Source organism: Danio aesculapii, chromosome 11, assembly GCF_903798145.1.
Source record: "Danio aesculapii chromosome 11, fDanAes4.1, whole genome shotgun sequence".
Taxonomy (NCBI): Eukaryota; Metazoa; Chordata; class Actinopteri; order Cypriniformes; family Danionidae; genus Danio; species Danio aesculapii.
In genome coordinates this window covers 1557105-1569565 of record NC_079445.1, presented here as the reverse complement: position 1 = coordinate 1569565, position 12461 = coordinate 1557105, and the positions used below count along the sequence as shown (strand labels likewise).

At 37.1% G+C, this 12461-nt stretch overlaps 1 protein-coding gene across 1 annotated transcript; it reads right to left on the bottom strand.

The window, feature by feature from the left end:
* Positions 1-1243: 1243 nt before the first annotated feature.
* On the bottom strand, positions 1244-12211 carry dtx3lb.3 (deltex E3 ubiquitin ligase 3L b, tandem duplicate 3). The gene is made up of 11 exons (XM_056468809.1): positions 12117-12211; positions 10919-11006; positions 10509-10737; positions 8608-8759; positions 7380-8342; positions 6044-6261; positions 5391-5958; positions 3309-3427; positions 2656-3223; positions 1859-2076; positions 1244-1765 (listed from the first exon to the last, which is right to left on the bottom strand). Exons 2-11 carry the CDS (start codon positions 10946-10948, stop codon positions 1693-1695), a joined length of 3138 nt encoding a protein of 1045 aa, XP_056324784.1. The 5' UTR covers positions 10949-11006; positions 12117-12211; the 3' UTR covers positions 1244-1692.
* Between the last annotated feature and the right edge of the window lie 250 nt (positions 12212-12461).

The window sequence follows — 12461 nt, the reverse complement described above, 5'->3', positions numbered from 1 at the left end:
TCAGGCTGGAAAATGACCAGCTAAAACCAGCTTGTCCAGCCTAGTTTAAGCTGTACATAGCTGGTTTTTGCTGGGCTCCCAGCCTGTCTAGGCTGGTTCTAGCTGGTTCAAAACTTTTCGAATAAGTAGAATTAACTTTCAATCAATTTTGAGTTAACTACACTCATTTCATTTGATAAAGTTGGGTTTTACAGTGTAGTAACATTCATTAGATACTAGTACCTTTTAAATAGTACTTATGTATTAGATACTAGTACTAATTCATTAGATACTAGTGATTTCTAAATAGATACAAGTTCATATTTTAATACACTAGTAGTTAATCATTAGTTACTAGTACTGATTAATTAGATACTAGTTCCTAAATAATAGATACTAATACTTGTGTATTTGATACTTGTCCTTATTCATTAGGTAGTAGTACTTTACAACCTAAAACCTTTAAAAATGTCATCAAATGTGTTAAGGAACACTACACAAAATCAGTCAATTTAGATAAAAGATGCCCAAACTAGGGCCTGCGGGCCAAAGTCGGCCCATTGTAACCTTTGATTTGGCCCGCCATCCCATCTGAGAAGAGAGGGAGAATTTTGGGGAAAATTGGGGTTAATGCTTTTAATACACATTGTCATTTCTTATTTAAAGTAAGCTTTCATTTGTTGGTTTTATTTTAATCCACAATAACACTAAACAGAATTAAATGTTTTAATTAAATGTTGTAAATGATTTTTTTTTTTTAAATGAACATACTGTTGCTCAGACAGAGCACAATTCTGAAGTCCTCAGTGAGCAAATCAAGGCAAAGGTAGGTGCAGCATGACTAGTGTATTGAGCAATAAACTTCATAGTGTTATAAACTGAATTCTTATGTTTTCATTATAATAGGTTTGTTATAAAATATGAAACATATATAATGAATTAGTTAATATGATTTAAGTGATGTTTTCTATTTATTTTTAAATAAACTTGGAAATTATTCAGGGAAACTTTGTAATACAGCTTGATATTTTTACCTTCGGCCCTCAGCCCTCAATAATGATTGGTTTGTGGCCATTCAAGCAAAAGTTTGGGCATCCCTGATTAAGATGCTGGAGATATTCTGGCTAACAAAATGTATGTAATAAACAGCTATGTATGTACTGCTAAAACACCATTAATAGGACTCAAATCAGGTGCATCATTAAAATAAACCATTTCCAAATGTTTTCAAACTAAGGATAAAATAATCAGAATCAGATTTTTATTTAATTATTTATTGGAAATAATGATTTTCTCAGATCATTGTGAAGGAGTTTCGGCATTCCAGTCAGGATGAGTTCTGCAACTCATTAAACAGCCTGACCCTTTCTTCTTCTTCTTCTTCTGTTGTGTTGTAGATTTGCTGCTGTGTTTGGGATCATTGTCTTGATCAGGACTCAGTTCTGGCTCAGCTTTAGCTGTGTGACGAGTGTATTCACACACAACTGAAGCTGCAGACCGACATACGGATCACACCAGTTCAGGTGATTGATTAGCAATGCCTGGCTTATTTCTGATTGTGCTATATGCTGTTGTTCATCACAGGTTTAATTATCTTTATTTCAAGATCTGCCAAATCAGATCATATTTATGCCCTAAAATGGAAACATTGGAAATTTATAGAGTGTCTTTGATGTTTATTTTTTACAGACGTTTTTCTCCAGATAACTCAAATTATAATTCAATGCCTTTGGCCTTTAACTCATCTTTCACTCTCTTCAGGTAGTCTGCATCTGGATAACCATAACTGAGAAAGTGAAAAAAAATCAAACACAGTAATACAGTATTTCATTTTTAATGAGTAATTCTGCATTGAAGCAGATTTTAGATGAACTCATACCTTTGAGGTCCACCAAATGGACTGGTTTTATGATGAATATCCTTCCAGGTAACAGCGTTCTGCACACCGGTGGTTGTTGAGGTTCCGACTGTAAAGATTAGCTTCTGATCAAAAGCTCTCTGCAGCAGAGCAAGCACTTCTCTTCCTTTATTGTTGTCTGGTAAGTACGCACGACGACTTGTCCCATGATAGGGTTTCCCTGGGTTTGGATGCTTCTTCTAAAATGATAGAAAAAAGTCTCTTTTACTATAACCATAATCAAAAACATTGTAATGGTAAAGATTGCACAATGAGATTGTACATTTTAGGGGTATACATAACAGTCCACTGCACTAAATCAGTCATTTACACCTACTATAGCGTCTTTGGGTTTTCTATACAAGACTAAATGCAAACACACCCTTAAAAAATGCTGGGTTGTTACAGTATAACCCAATTTTGGGGTAATTGTCGACAAAACCAACCACTTGTGATTGTCTGTATTTGAAACTAATGCTGGATTAAAACAACCCAGCATTTTTTGTGTACATGTGGTTGAAACACGCTTATCAAATACATTCCTTGACAACAAACGACTCTATAAGATCAATATAAGTTAGACTTCCAACAAATAGTATTACAAAGATGTGTGAATGCTTGCAATGTGCATCTTAATCACCACAGTGTCTAAAAGAATTATTTTTTTTATCGACACAACAAACAGACATTTTGATTTTGATCAATCAGTTTTATGTCCTTGTGTAGTCCAAAACTTTATGGTGTGCATATTGACATAAATTAGTTTTACAAACTCTTACCGTTTGAATACCACTGGGTATGTCGTAGTAGATTTCAATAGAGCCACAGCGTGGATATCCAGGGAGACTCGCCCAACTCGTTGTTACTCTCATTGTTCCGTCTGGTTGGTTTCCCTCCAGTTTTCCAAACACTTCTTTACACACAGCACAGATGGATCCCAAACTCTCCACTGACATCCTCAAACACTCTCGACAGAATTCATGACCACACTTCAGTTTTTGTTTATCAGTGAAGCTGTCCATGCAGATAGCACACGTCTCCTCTTCAGCATCAGCATCTTTACTGTCATGTCCAGAGTTTCCTTTAGAATCTTCACTGAAACCAGCTTCTGTTTTTATTTGCCCTCTAAAGTTCACTCGCTCATCCAGATCTGGTCCTCCCGCTGCTCCTGCTCCATAATCAGACATTAGATTGATTTCTCTAGTCTTCTTCATCTTGTCATCAAACAGTTCTTTCTGAAGTTTGTACTGTATTGGGCTTTGCATTGTTCTTTTCTTGCTTTCAATGCCTTTAGCCTTTAACTCATATTTCACTCTCTTCAGGTAGACGGGATCTGGATAACCATAACTGTGGACAGAGAGTGAAAAAAGTTCAAACACAGTAATATTTCACCTTTAATTACTAATTTAGCAGACTTTAGATGAACTCATACCATTCAGGTCCACCAGATGGACTGGTTTTATGATGAATATCCTTCCAGGTAACAGCGTTCTGCACACCGGTGGTTGTTGAGGTCCCGACTGTAAAGATCAGCTTCTGATCAAAAGCTCTCTGCAGCAGAGCAAGAACTTCTCTACCTTCATCATTGTCTGGTAAGTACGCATGACAACTTATCCCATGATAGGGTTCCCCTGGGTTTGGATGCTTCTTCTAAAATGATAGTAAAAAGTCTCTTTTACTATAACCATAATCAAAAACATTGTAATGGTAAAGATTGCACAATGAGATTGTACATTTTAGGGGTATACATAACAGTCCACTGCACTAAATCAGTCATTTACACCTACTATAGGGATACAAAGTTAGCGTTAGCTCTACTATAAAAGATCTGGGTGTCATATTAGAAAGCAATTTAACTTTTAAAAATCAAATATCCCATGTCACAAAAACTGCTTTCTTTCATCTGAGAAATATCGCTAAATTACAAAGTATGCTATCCATCTCAGATGCAGAAAAGCTAGTCCATGCTTTTATGACTTCTAGGCTGGACTACTGTAATGCTCTGTTTGCTGGCTGCCCAGCATCCTCTATCCCCTATCCTCTAACAAACTTCAATTAGTGCAAAATGCAGCTGCCAGAGTTCTTACCAGGTCAAGAAAATTTGATCACATCACACCAATGTTATCCTCCTTACACTGGCTGCCTGTTAAGTTTCGTATTGAATTTAAAATATTGCTTCTTACATATAAAGCTTTAAATAATCGAGCTCCTGTTTATCTAACCAATCTTCTGTCTCGCTACAATCCAACTTGCTCTTTAAGATCTCAAAACTCAGGGCTTCTGGTAGTACCTCGAACAGCAAAGTCGAGTAAAGGAGGTCGAGCCTTCTCATTTATAGCTCCTAAACTCTGGAATAGCCTTCCTGATAACGTCCGAGGCTCAGACACACTCTCCCTATTCAAAACTAGATTAAAGACCTATCTGTTGAGTAAAGCATACACTTAGTGCACCACTTAGGGGGCTTCCACACAGGTTATGCATCTTGCTGATATACACTGTGAACATCAGCTACGCTAATTATTTTCTTTATTCTCCATTCCCACCTGTGGATACTCTTCCCGAGGCCCTCAGACTATGCAGAGTCACTGATTCGATCCAAGACCAACGACGAGATGATCCCAAGGTTTCCATATCCTGGACCAGACCGTATCCTGAGCAGCTACTGCGATGGTCATGGAAGAGTGGAGAACATGAGACTGATTCCTGTGACGCTCCAGAGACAGACGAGTCTTCGCTGAGGCCAGCTTCCAGCCTCCGCCACTGAGACTGCAGCTCTGCACAAGACGTTTGGCCAGCGGAGAAATTAAAATGGTCGTGCCCAACTGAGCCTGGTTTCTCTCAAGGTTTTTTTTCTTCACTTCCGCCATTAGTGAAGTTTTTTTCCCTCTCCACTGTCGCCACTGGCTTGCATGGTTCGGGATCTGTAGAGCTGCGCATCGTTGGATTTGCCCTTCAATATTTGGACTCTCAGTAGTGATTATTAAACCACGCTGAACTGAACTGAACTTAAACACTACAAACTGAACTACACTGTTCCTATTTACTGTGACCTTTTATGTGAAGCTGCTTTGACACAATCTACATTGTATAAGCGCTATACAAATAAAGGGGAATTGAATTGAATTAAATACTATAGTGTCTTTGGGTTTTCTATACAAGAATAAATGCAAACACACTCTTAAAAAATGCTGGGTTGTTACAGTATAACCCAATTTTGGGGTAATTGTTGACAAAACCAACCACTTGTGTTTGTCTGTATTTAAAACTAATGCTGGATTAAAACAACCCAGAATTTTGTGTGTACATGTGGTTGAAACACGCTTATCATATACATTCCTTGACAACAAACGCTTGCAATGTGCATCTTCATCACCACAGTGTCTAAAATAATAATTTTTTTAATCGACACTACAAACAGACATTTTGTTCTCTTTCTTTAATCGGTTTTATGTCCTTGTGTAGTCTAAAACTTTATGATGTGGATAATGTCATAATTCATTTAACATATTCTTACCGTTTGAGTACCACTGGGTATGTTGTAGTAGATTTCAATAGAGCCACAGCGTGGATATCCAGGGAGACTCATCCTGCTCATTGTTACTCTCATTGTTCCGTCTGGTTGGTTTCCCTCCAGTTTTCCAAACACTTCTTTACACACAGCACAGATGGATCCCAAACTCTCCACTGACATCCTCAAACACTCTCGACAAAATTCATGACCACACTTCAGTTTTTGTTTATCAGTGAAGCTGTCCATGCAGATAGCACACGTCTCCTCTTCAGCATCAGCATCTTTACTGTCATGTCCAGAGTTTCCTTTAGAATCTTCACTGAAACCAGCTTCTGTTTTTATTTGCCCTCTAAAGTTCACTCGCTCATTTTGTTCTGGTCCTCCCGCTGCTCCTGCTCCATAATCAGACATTAGATTGATTTCTCTAGTCTTCTTCATCTTGTCATCAAACAGTTCTTTCTGAAGTTTGTACTGTATTGGGCTTTGCATTGTTCTTTTCTTGCTTTCAATGCCTTTAGCCTTTAACTCATATTTCACTCTCTTCAGGTAGACGGGATCTGGATAACCATAACTGTGGACAGAGAGTGAAAAAAGTTCAAACACAGTAATATTTCACATTTAATTACTAATTTAGCAGACTTTAGATGAACTCATACCATTCAGGTCCACCAGATGGACTGGTTTTATGATGAATATCCTTCCAGGTAACAGCGTTCTGCACACCGGTGGTTGTTGAGGTCCCGACTGTAAAGATCAGCTTCTGATCAAAAGCTCTCTGCAGCAGAGCAAGAACTTCTCTACCTTCATCATTGTCTGGTAAGTACGCATGACGACTTGTCCCATGATAGGGTTTCCCTGGGTTTGGATGCTTCTTCTAAAACGATAGTAAAAAGTCTCTTTTACTATAACCATAATCAAAAACATTGTAATGGTAAAGATTGCACAATGAGATTGTACATTTTAGGGGTATACATAACAGTCCACTGCACTAAATCAGTCATTTACACCTACTATAGCGTCTTTGGGTTTTCTATACAAGAATAAATGCAAACACACTCTTAAAAAATGCTGGGTTGTTACAGTATAACCCAATTTTGGGGTAATTGTCGACAAAACCAACCACTTGTGATTGTCTGTATTTGAAACTAATGCTGGATTAAAACAACCCAGAATTTTGTGTGTACATGTGGTTGAAACACGCTTATCAAATACATTCCTTGACAAAAAACGACTCTATAAGATCACTATAAATTAGACTTCCAACCCAACTGAAAAAAACAGCCTAAACCAGCCTAAGCTGGTTGGCTGGTTTTAGCTGGTTGAGCAGGCTGGTTTTAGAGGGGTTTTGGCCACTTCTAGGCTGGTTTCCATCCATTTTCAGTCTGGTCTTCTCTGGTCAGGTTGGAAAATGACCAGCTGAAACCCGCTTGACCAGCCTCGTTAAAGCTGGACATAGCTGGGTTTGGCTTGGCTTCCAGCCTGGCTAGGCTGGTCAAGCTGGTTTTAGCTGGTCATCTCCCAACCTGACCAGCTAAGAACAGGCTGGAAATGGCTGGAAACCAACCTGGAAGTGGCCAAAACCCCTCTAAAACCAGCCTGGTCAACCAGCTAAAACCAGCCAGCCAGCAAAGGTGTACTGTAGTGTGTTTGGGGTTTCTAGACAAGACAAATACAATCTAAAACCAGTGCTGGTGTTTTACAGTATTACCCAATTTTGGGGTGAATATGGACAAAGCCAATCAATAAGACCCAAGGTTGAGTTATAACAACCCAACATTTTTAGAGTGTAACTATGGTGGAAATTATTTTTTGATAAACATGAGCATCACAGCATGGAGAAAAATCTAAATCATCAAAGTGTTTAAAAGGGTTTTGTTTCAGAATCGACACTACAAACAGACATTTTGTTCTCTTTCTTCAATCGGTTTTATGTCCTTGTGTAGTCCAAAACTTTATGATGTGCATGTCATAATTCATTTAACATATTCTTACCGTTTGAATACCACTGGGTATGTTGTATAGGATTTCAATTGTGTCACAGCGTGGATATCCAGGGAGACTCATCCTGCTCATTGTTACTCTCATTGTTCCGTCTGGTTGGTTTCCCTCCAGTTTTCCAAACACTTCTTTACACACAGGACAGATGGATCCCAAACTCTCCACTGACATCCTCAAACACTCTCGACAGAATTCATGACCACACTTCAGTTTTTGTTTATCAGTGAAGCTGTCCATGCAGATAGCACACGTCTCCTCTTCAGCATCAGCATCTTTACTGTCATGTCCAGAGTTTCCTTTAGAATCTTCACTGAAACCAGCTTCTGTTTTTATTCGCTCTCTAAAGTTCACTCGCTTATCCAGATCTGGTCCTCCCCCTGCTCCATAATCAGGAATCAGTTTCTCCTGTCTTGTCTTCTTATCATCGAACACATTCTTCATAAGCTTGTCCTTGAACTGTCGTTCCACCTTTGTTGTTTCTTTTTTAATCATATCTGTGTATTTCTTCGGTCCAAACAGCAGGCAGTCTCTAGCAGTCATGGTGAACATCATCTTTTCCTCCTCTGATTGGACAGTACGCAGAGTTTCCTTCACCATATCTGAATCCATGTCATGACTAATGACGGCCTGACTAAAACCACCAACACATCCCTGAACAAGTTTCTGAAAGTCCTCCAAGGTTTTAGACACAGAATCAGGGCTCGAGCTTTGGGTATGTTTAATTGAGACCGACACTTCTGCACAAATAGACACTCCATGTTGTTTCTCAAATTGCTCCAGCTCCTTTCTGTAGGCATGATGCATGTACCAGAACTCATATAGGGGTACAATGAGTCCATCTGATCTCTCAGGGGTCGTTTCAGTGGTTTTGATATTATTAGTTTCATTTAGAGCAATATTAGATGCTGCACTTTCCTCATTACTTGCTGCAGATGTCTGAGGTATAGAGGTAATCACCTAAAACCAGATGATAATCATATTATTTAACGATTTTATGCACACAGTGAAATTAAATGTATTACAGTAAATACACGTCACAAATTAATAGCATCATGATTATAATTATTACTAACACAACAACTAATGTACTTGGAGTCAGAAATGGCTTAATGTGTAGTAGGTCAAGCAGTTTCCTTTGGTAATATATAAACCTCAATACATGATCAATAAACTGATTACAGCATGACTATGTTTTTTGCCATACATAAAATGAACTTGATACCTCTGGTGATGGAGTCTTGTTCTCCTCCTGCAAGGACTTTTGTGGTATATTCACATGATCTGCTCCATCCTGACAAATCCATGCAGTCACTTCTTTATTTTCATTTTTAAACCTCAACGGTATAAACTTCAGCTTTTTTAAGGCTTCTAGAGCTAAAGAGAAGTAAAATGTATGTAATGCACAACTCTAAAACAATTATTATCAATAATAATAATAATAATATGGCAAACCAATAAAGTAAAAACAGTGCAATTTGCAGTGTATGTGTTTGTTATAACACCAGTGTTGCTAAAGGCACCATATAATGAAAACCTGGATATACCTAGGCATAGCTGAATAATACAATTTCAGTACATGGATATTACATACAGTGAACCTGAAACAACCTTATTTCCTAGTACTCTCATGAGTATAACAGCTTGGTGAAAAACAGGCCAATCAAAACAAAACACAAGACTCTGACTATCCATATGGGATCATTAATATGCACGTCATCTCATGTTGTGTTTGATTAGCCACAATGTTTCTTAATAACATTACAATGATTATAACTTTTCCCTTTTTGTACAACTTATCTAAGCTTGTGTTTACCATATCACATATGCAGGACTCTTATTTTGAAAAAAGGATAGGCTTTAAGGTAGAATAAAGCTGCAATTTTGTGAGTGTGATCTAATCACAACTCATTGTCAGAAAGCAAAATGCAGGATATACAGATTGTAAATATTTTCAACATCAGCCCAAAGAGGCATGAGGTCAACAAACACGTGTTCAGTGCATATTTATGCATTGTGTTTTATCACTCCGCTCTTACTGTCATTTCTCTGGAGTGAACAGATGCTAATAAACATCATGAACTCATCTGTTTATGCAGAAGTTGACATTATTTCCTGCCTGTGCTTTAATATATGTTAAAACCACAAAATACAACTCTTAATACCTCTCTGTCTTTCCCTTTTGTTGAGTTTAATTTTCATTTAGCGTATATTTAATCCAAAACACAACTCCAAACGGAGGTTACTCTGGTCATTCCTTCTCAAATAAACCTCTCTACAGTTGAAGAATTAAGTTTAATTAAGATATTTGTTGATGAATTATGTTCATTTATTCATTTTCCTTTAATTTAGCTCCTTTATTAATCAGGGGTCGCCACAGCTGAATGAACATCCAACTTATCCAGCACATGTTTTACATAGCAGATGCCCGTCCAGCTGCAACTCAGCACTGGGAAACATCAAAACACTCTCGTGCATATACACACACACACAACGGCCAACTTAGTTCATCAATTCTCCTATAGTGTTTGGACTTGTGGGGGAAACCGGAGCACCCAGAGGAAACCCACGGCAACACGGGGAGAACATGCTAACTCCACATTGAAATGCCAACTGGCCCAGCTGGGACTTAAACCAGCGACCTTCTTGCTGTGAGACAGTGCTAACCACTGAGCCACCGTGCCGCCTGAATTAAGTTTAATGATTTTAAATGTGTGCATTTCAGAGTACATCACGCTTTGTGTATGTATGTGTGAGCATCAGGCATGGTTCATTAATATTCACCACCCTTCCAAATATGGTCAAAACGAACCATATCAATGGTTCAACATATGGGCAAATTCCTAGGGTTGTAAATGGACCTGTACAATCGTTTCTGGGGAACTTGTGTATTTATTTAAGCCATATACCCTCTATTTAGATATCAGAGAACAATTTAGCATATTGTATCAATGCATTCTTTGGCACCTTTAAAATATTGTCACGTTAAGACAATAAGTGTGTATATTAGCAGCAATTAACGGTTTGTTTTGTGAATTTTACTGGAATAGATAATGAGCACCCTTAGTTAACAGAACTGAAAATGCATTTGCATTGTATTGTGAAATGTAAGTGAATCCTAATCACCTGTTGATGAAGTTATCTGCACTTCAGCAAATGATGGATCATTCATGAGCTTTATACTGTGGACAGTTGCATTCTCTTCTAGTTTTGACAACCATGTCTGAAGGGCGATCTGTAATCTTGCTCTCCATCTGTCCGGAAATGCTTCAGTCCAGTCCACTTTGATCATTAATTTACCAATATCCAGTGGTGCTGTAGGTTTGGGCTCTTCATTGTCAGCCATAGAAAGATTCTCATATAAGCAAAGTAGTCTATTATTTCCAATTTTATGTAAAGGAGTCAAACATTAAATTAGTTTCTAGTAATAGTATGTTCTGATCATTTTATTCTGTAACAATAGTTCATAAATACTGATGATATTATTTGCATTCCCCTCAGAAAACATGTCTCAAGGTCTACTCTTCAGCTCATACCTCTTCTAGTAGTATCTGAGACTGATTCATTGTGATGTTTAGATGCTTCACGTCATCCAGAGTCAGTCTATAGTCCTGTATATAAATCCTAACATTCAGAAGAGAATTAAACACATCTTTAAAATTTATTTTAAATAGGAATGAATAAATAAATAATAATATATTAACCCTCCTGTTGTCCTTAATTTTTTTCTGGTGCTAAAATGTTGGTTTGGCAAGGTCATTTTTGACCCATAAGTCAACTACAGAAGGGTTAAAAACAAGACAACAAAAACAGTGTATATTTCAGTGTGTATATACACATGTGTATATAATTAAAGATTAAGTAATTAAAGATTTAATAATCTTTCTATTGACGTTTGGTTTGTTAGGGCAATATTTAGGTGAGATACAACTGAACATCAGTTATCTGGAGAAAAATGCCTCTAAAGTTGATATATTTACATAAAGAAATGTACTAAATGTCTTCATGGAATATGATCTTTGGAAAAAATTGCCATTAATGAAAAATATGTAATTTGGATTATTCCGACAATTTCACACTCGTGGGTGGTAATGACTGGATCAAGCACACAGTTGTTACTCAATATGGACATCTGGAAAAATAAATTCATAACCACTTTAAAAAACTAAAATAAATACTAGTTCAATTGTAATTTATTGGTGGAAAGTGATCGATTTTTCCTTACTGGCTGGATTTTATGCAGTAGCCAAACTTACGTTTTATTAAAGAATACTTAAGAGTTTTAAGTTTCATTTTCGTTTTGCACAAAAATAAATACTTCCTAAAAATCATGTCTTTTGATAGCATTACTTTTGTTTTCATAGATCATATATTACAAGGTTTTTATTATTTTTTAAGCAACTGGTGGTTGTTCATAAAAGTATTGCAAATTCTAAATAGTGAAAATACATTAGCCGCCATGGCTATGACTAAAGTACAACATTGTCCAGTCAGTTAGTGCTAATGTTGTTTTGATATGCCATTTCAGAATGAATATTCAAAGTATAGTAGCATACAGAGACTCTGTCACGAGTTGTCTGTTCAAAAGTGAACGAATGGGTGAACCAACTTTACCTCAGTTAAGCAGCCTACATATATACTGACGGTCGACTGCGCATTTCCAGAATTATACACACAAGTATTTAAATATTAATATAACATAATAACAAACAAATAGCTAGACAAGTTACTTACCGAAAACAGGGAGCTGTGTGTACTGTACACGAGCTTACTCGCTGTTTGGTTGTTAGTACGTGTTATCCCTGCATTACCTGTAGGCTAAAAGGCTAGCATCTAGCTCACTGAAGCGTTTCGTTTCTACCCTTGCTGTTCTTTCGCTTCATGAGATGCCAATAAGGTGTTTACATTTTAGTAGAGATCACAAACGAGCAAAAAATAATAAATTTAAAAATATATATATTTTCATTTTAGGTTTTAGTATTCCTCATTCATAATCTTGACTGAGGTGTAAAAACACACTGAAATCAGTAATAATAATAATCAGTATTGTATAATCCAGATTTTGTCCAGGAGTCAATA

Excerpts from the sequence above, each read along its gene's own strand:
- dtx3lb.3 (XM_056468809.1), bottom strand. The coding sequence starts at position 10,948 with ATGAATCAGTCTCAGATACTACTAGAAGAG. Across the intron at positions 10,738-10,918 it reads CTCAGATACTACTAGAAGAG|AATCTTTCTATGGCTGACAA; the intron begins GTATGAGCTGAA and ends TGCTTATATGAG. Across the intron at positions 1,766-1,858 it reads CCATTTGGTGGACCTCAAAG|TTATGGTTATCCAGATGCAG; the intron begins GTATGAGTTCAT and ends TCACTTTCTCAG.